This window comes from Chinchilla lanigera, unplaced genomic scaffold, assembly GCF_000276665.1.
Source record: "Chinchilla lanigera isolate Chin_1 unplaced genomic scaffold, ChiLan1.0 scaffold00038, whole genome shotgun sequence".
Lineage (NCBI taxonomy): Eukaryota > Metazoa > Chordata > Mammalia > Rodentia > Chinchillidae > Chinchilla > Chinchilla lanigera.
The window spans coordinates 9,255,658-9,261,657 of record NW_004955439.1 but is presented as its reverse complement, the minus strand read 5'-3'; the positions used below and the strand labels follow the sequence as shown (position 1 = coordinate 9,261,657).

General features: G+C 37.4%; 1 protein-coding gene across 3 annotated transcripts in view; it reads right to left on the bottom strand.

The window, feature by feature from the left end:
- Syne1 (spectrin repeat containing, nuclear envelope 1) overlaps positions 1-6,000 on the bottom strand; it is a gene marked incomplete in the record, with an annotated part of 442,886 nt that overhangs the window by 312,455 nt on the left and 124,431 nt on the right. For all 3 annotated transcript variants that reach the window (XM_013517312.1, XM_013517313.1, XM_013517314.1), the window contains 2 exon segments: positions 2,409-2,573; positions 4,164-4,301. In XM_013517312.1, the coding sequence (XP_013372766.1) occupies positions 2,409-2,573; positions 4,164-4,301 (303 nt within the window).

Genomic DNA, 6,000 nt, shown 5'->3' with positions numbered 1-6,000 from the left:
TAATACAACGAGCATTGTTAATTTCCTACCACTTTGTTTGTAACTCTGTATTGTCTGTACTGTTCTTTTGCTATTTTGTAAAAGGTTGTCTGTCTGTTAATGTTTTCCTCCTTTTATTTTTAAAATTAAAAAAAAGAAAAGTAGAAATAAGAAAATGAGATTGTACCAAACTAAAAATCTTCTCTAGAGCAAAGGAAATTGTCAGCAGAGTGACACAGACAGGAAGAAAATGTTTTCAAATTATGTCTGATATAATAGGCTAATATATAAAATATATCAATTAATAATAAGAAGAAAATGAGTACTTTTACTAAAAGTAGGGGCATAGGGCTTGAATAAATCTTTCTCAGAAAAGGCATACAAATAGTCAATAGATGAAGATAAAATAGTCAATAGATAAAAATATTCAATATTTTGAATTGTATAATGCAATATTATTTCGTATCTGTTAAATTGGTTAGTATTTAAATTTGAAAGGCAAGAAGTATTGGCAGATATATGGAGGAGAGGGAAGCCTGCCTGTTAATTAATAGTGATGTAAATTAGGACAGCCATTTTGGTAAACAGTGTGGAGTTTCCTTATAAAACTGAAAATAAAATGATCGAAGCATCCAGTAATCCCATCACGGGGTATACACCCAAAATACTTGAAATCAGTATGCCAAGGAGAGATCTACTCCAGTGTTTACTGCAGCATTATGGAGAAGAGTCCAGATATGGAAATAACCTAAGTGTTTACCAACGAATGGACAGATTTTTTAAATGTGGTGTATATACATGGTGGAGTACTATTCAGTCTTAAAATAAACCAGGAAATTCTGCCATTTTGTCATAAGCTACATAAACCTGAAGGGCATTATGTTAAGTGACATAAACCAGGAAAAGAGAGGAAAATGCTATATTATCAATCTCACTGATACGTAGAATCTAAAAAAGGTAAATTCATAAAAGTGGGGTATAGCCTGGTGGTTATGAGAGGCTAAGGGTAGGGTGAAGGGGTGTGCAGGGAAAAGGAGACAGATGTTAGAGCAAGAGGGTGGTGTTAAGCTTAAATAGGAGGAGTGCATTTTTGCCTTCTCTCCAACAGCACAGGGACTGTACCTAACAGAAATGTAGCATATATTTCAGAATGGCTAACAGAGAGGTTTTTAAATGTCCTCACCGCAAAGCAATATAAATATTCGAGGTGATGATACCTCAACTTCCCTGATATTGTCACATTCCACAATGGGTACATGTATAAAAATATCACAATTATACACATAGATATGTCAATTAAAAATAAAAATAAAATTGTCTGAAAGAACTGAGGAGGGCTGGGGATGTAGCTCAACAGCACAGCATCTGCCTGGCAAGCACAAGGTCCTGAGTTCAATTCCTAGTACCAAAAAAAAAAAAAAAGAACTGAGGTAACTGACGAAAGGCCAAGGGCAAGTGGAGTCAGACCCCTGAGTGGTGGTTCACATGGACTAGACTGTGCCTGTGGAATCCTTGATTCATGAGTTGGTCTGAGGTTGAGTCTCTTGCGTTAAAAGACTCAGGAAGTGACTTGACATTTCTGTGTCCATAGTCTAGAAGACAGAATGATCTTTTTATTTCCTTGGGGAACACACACACACACACATATGTGTTATATAAATATATATGTTACAGAAATATATAAAAATATATTTATATACATATTTATACATATATATACATATATGAGCTATAAATTGCCACTATGTGGTCTGTTGATCAGTTTACTTTCCACACATACAGTAAAACCCCACGACCAAGGCAAAGTGAATGGGGTACACAAACGTAATTGCACAAAGCGGAGGGTTGCATCCACATGATATTAATGAAACACAGGATTTTAGTTAGACCTGCACTATTACGAAAAGCCAAGAGGAAGTACGTTGGAACATACCTGCAATTAATTATATATTAATCCAAAAAGGTCCCAAATGACTAAGAGCCATGAAACCCTAATTCCACCCTTCCTAAGGCTGCTAATCTTGCCCCCACCCTACCCCACAGAACCAGGCTGTCAAACCTTCTGCCTGCCCTTCTTTGACAGGGAAGGCCAGGATGAGGTCTGGAGTTAAGGCCAGTCCCTAAGTACATTTGTGCTACCTGTGAGCTTATTTTCTAAAAAATGCATATAGCAATAGAAATAACACAGACGGCTGCAGAGAAAAAAATACCCTAGGGCTAGATATCCTAGGGCTATTGGAAAACCATGATAAACCTGGTGGAATCCTTGCTAAATGGCAGAGGAAAGAAAAGCAAACCCAGGAGCGTCTAAGGACATCTGTGCGCTGGGTGTGGCAAGTGAGGTCTGCCAGTGCAGATTCTGACTAGGCCACACCTCCAGGCCACCTCTCTGCGGCTGGGCAGGAAATCTTCGCAGATGTGACTCTTACCTTATGCTGCTCGAGTTTCCGTTGTATTGTGTTTGCAGTTTCCTCGTGGGCCTGCTGAACGGCTATTTCCTCTTTCAAGGCCACTTCGGCCCTGTACAGCCAGGCACCTATCGTGCCCAGCGGTGCAGGGAGTGACTTGTCAAGTTGGCTATGCCAATCAAAGAGCTGAAATTAAAAAGAAAGAAAAATAAAATACCTCTAATACAGAAGGCAGTTCCTAAAATTTCCCCAAATGATTTTTAAGTTTGTACATTAGGCTTAAAATTAATGAGTGCAGACTATTTAATAAATACCCAGCAAATATCCATGTTCTGAGTGTGATGCTATAGACACAGGGACAAAATTATAGTCAGCAAATTCTGAGGAATTAGAATACTTCTTGGACAAGGAAAGATTACTGGGAAGCTTAAGCAATTTTCTTCCTTATGAGAATAGCATAAAGCATGCACAGGGTCTCAGTGTGGCTTTTGCTTAAAGAAAGGAAGCAGTTTTGCTGACATGCTCAAAGGATGCAGCAGTTATACCCCATAAGTATGTGTCTGGTGGTCAACTGAGAACTCCATTGTTATGGTTTGTGTCTGGATGTCCCCCCCAAAGCCTCATGCAGTCATGGGGCGGGCTTCTAGAGTTTTTTATTGACTCATGGTTCAATGCTGGGATTATGGGTGTGAGTGCTACACCCACCCTGGGGCGGGGAGCTTGCATAGAATATAAGGGAGGGACAGAGGCTTGCTCTCTGGCTCCTCCTTTTTTGTTCTTGTTGCTTTTGCTGTTTTTTGCCACCATGAACTATTGCCTACTGCTGTGTGCCACCCTGCCTTGGAGTCAGCTGAGTATGGACTGAACCTTCCATAAACTGTGAGCTAAACAAACCTTTCTTTCCCTAATTTTGGGTATTGGATATTTTGTCCCAGCAGTGAGAGAAACATAACCAGATACCCATTAAAACCTCCCATATACTCAAACAATTTTGGAAAAAGTTACAATTATCTGGACAGCTCTAGATAAAGATGAGTTTTCAAGATTCTTTCCATAAACCCCCAATTTTCTAACATTCTATTTCTTCCATTTTACACAAATTGCAAACACCATCCCATGTTCTACTATACTGTTATTTGATGGAGTTAATGGAAAAAATGAGGTTATCAAAGTAAATAACATATGGTGAACTCAAATCAAACGTTCTTGTGAGTTGTAGAATAGGCCCAGAGGTTTGAAATCCAGCTCTTTAAGAATTAATGAAGAATATTAATATAGAAGACACTCAGCAGTTTTTCTTAGATTCATGAGTGACTAGATAACATGTATATATTAAACATTATAAAATTTTATACCAACAACAAAAGATTATTAACTGTTGATGTTACACAGAGAACAGGAGAAGTGGTTGACCCTCCATTCCTGGGACTCTTCTACAAGAGTCACCTCTTCTAAACAGTCCAGCACTAACTTGTGTAAAGTGAGGAATAATTCAGAAGATCTTCCAAGGTTTCAGTCTATCACTGGTCAGCAGCTATCACGTTTTCCTATCAGGTGAAGGAAAGTCCAGGAGGGTTAAATAGCTATTGAAGCAAGCACTTCCACTAGGGTACAGAAAATCTAACAAGAGGGCAAAGATGGTCCACAGTGAATGCTTTCCTGGCTCAGACAGAGCCATCAGGACCTGATGAATATCACTGTGGAGGGAAAGAGGATGCAATCTATTCTCGACTAAATTACATAAGCTGTAAAGAAATTAATCATGGAGGAACTTACCCTAGAGGACACTCTGTCCCAGGACTGTTTTACCAATGCTTGGTCAAGTGACAATTTACCATCTCTATGCAATGGCTGTGTTAAATGTTCAATCTGTTTCCTTTTTATTTCGTATTGAATTCTGAAGTGCTTAAATGACTAAAAGAAGAAAAACAGCAATAGGATTGCAATGAGTCAAAAAAAAAAAAAAGGAAAAGAAGAAGCAAAGGAAACCACATATTAAAATAGCAAGTATTTGTACATAGAGAACGTTAGCTATATGCTGTTAGATATATGCTATAATACTAATGGGAGTGATGATACTAATAGTTGCACCATTCCTTATGCCCTGACTATGAATTTGACCCTGTGCTAAGTGCTTCTCCATACTATGCTCTGTGATCTCTCCTCAGCCTGACACACGGACATGCATTATTCTTGAACCCAAAAGGGACGACAAGTACTGAAAACAAAGACAAATAGTAGAGGGAGGACTGAAGCCCCGCAGTGGAGGCGAACCTTGGGCAGGCATGTTATTGTGCTTTTCTTTTAGACAAAATATGCTAATGTATGAGGTGTTTTTCCTAATTGAAAGCCTCAGTACTCAGGTTTGGCTGCACTATGGGCACTTTGCAATAAGCAGGTTGTAGGTTGCAGTTTGGCACTTAGTCTCTAGCAGGGACTAGCTAGAGACTAGGGATTTTCATGTCTAGTTAAGTCATTTACACACCAGCCCATGTTTGTCAGAAAGAATAGCAAAAAGGAGTATATACCTATGCAAATAATAGAGTTGTTTTACTTCAAGGTAGAAAGCAACTTACAAAAGTAGTTACATATATGAAAATAATGCTTAAAGATATCTAAATTTATAGTCAAGCAAACCCTTCTAAAGAGGTTACTTTAGGGGATTTATTTACACAATAATCTTTTGCTTTGATTTCATGACATTAAAATGTGAAGTATGCCATAGTATAGTTAAAATAAATTTGTAATGCATAAACATAGGTATTAGCACTAATATAAAAGTAGTACTTTTAAACTTCTACATTTTACATTAAATTAGCATATCCCCAAAATGGGACTCCACATATGAATGGAAAACACCTTTAAAATGCGTAATTATGCTAAAGAACAGGCGAACGGCCTTACAGAATGCAGGAGAAAACACATTGAAAAGGATTTCAGGATTCCATGCAAACATGCAAATCTGCAGGAAGAACACTGGGGGGAGACAGTGGATAAAATTTCACCAGAGGTTTATTTCCTATTCTTCTCACTTAATGACATTTTAAAAATACCAAAACATAAACTCAATCTTTAATCTTTACCCAAAGAATTCTACATTTGGAAAAACTGGAAAATAATAACATGTATTGGGAAATTGAAATAAGAAGAAACTACTGATCACATGATGAACAGTTGAATGAAAATTTTCTGTATATGTAAATGCCAGATAGTCGTTAAGCCTATTTTTAAGCAACTAATGATCACTTTTAGTCTAAAAAGTGTTTATGTTTTTATATTTTCCTAATCTTGCTTCCTTCTCATAACATAACATCTGAACAGCAGAAAACTTTATAACTTGGAGCTTACTCTGATGATTTATGCTAAAACTAATACTATTGAACTAAGTAATTCTACTCACTCTATTCTTGGATTTCTGTTTTCAGTTTACTAGTTAATCATCTTTAATGGATCTCATCAAAAAAAAATTTTTTTTTGTTTTGTTTTGTTTTTGGTTTTTTTCTGGTACCGGGAATCGAATTCATGACCTTGTGTTTGCCAGTCAGGCGCTGTGCCACTGAGCTAAATCCCCAACCCCTCATCAAGAAATTTTCAAGTGGAAAATAATACATTG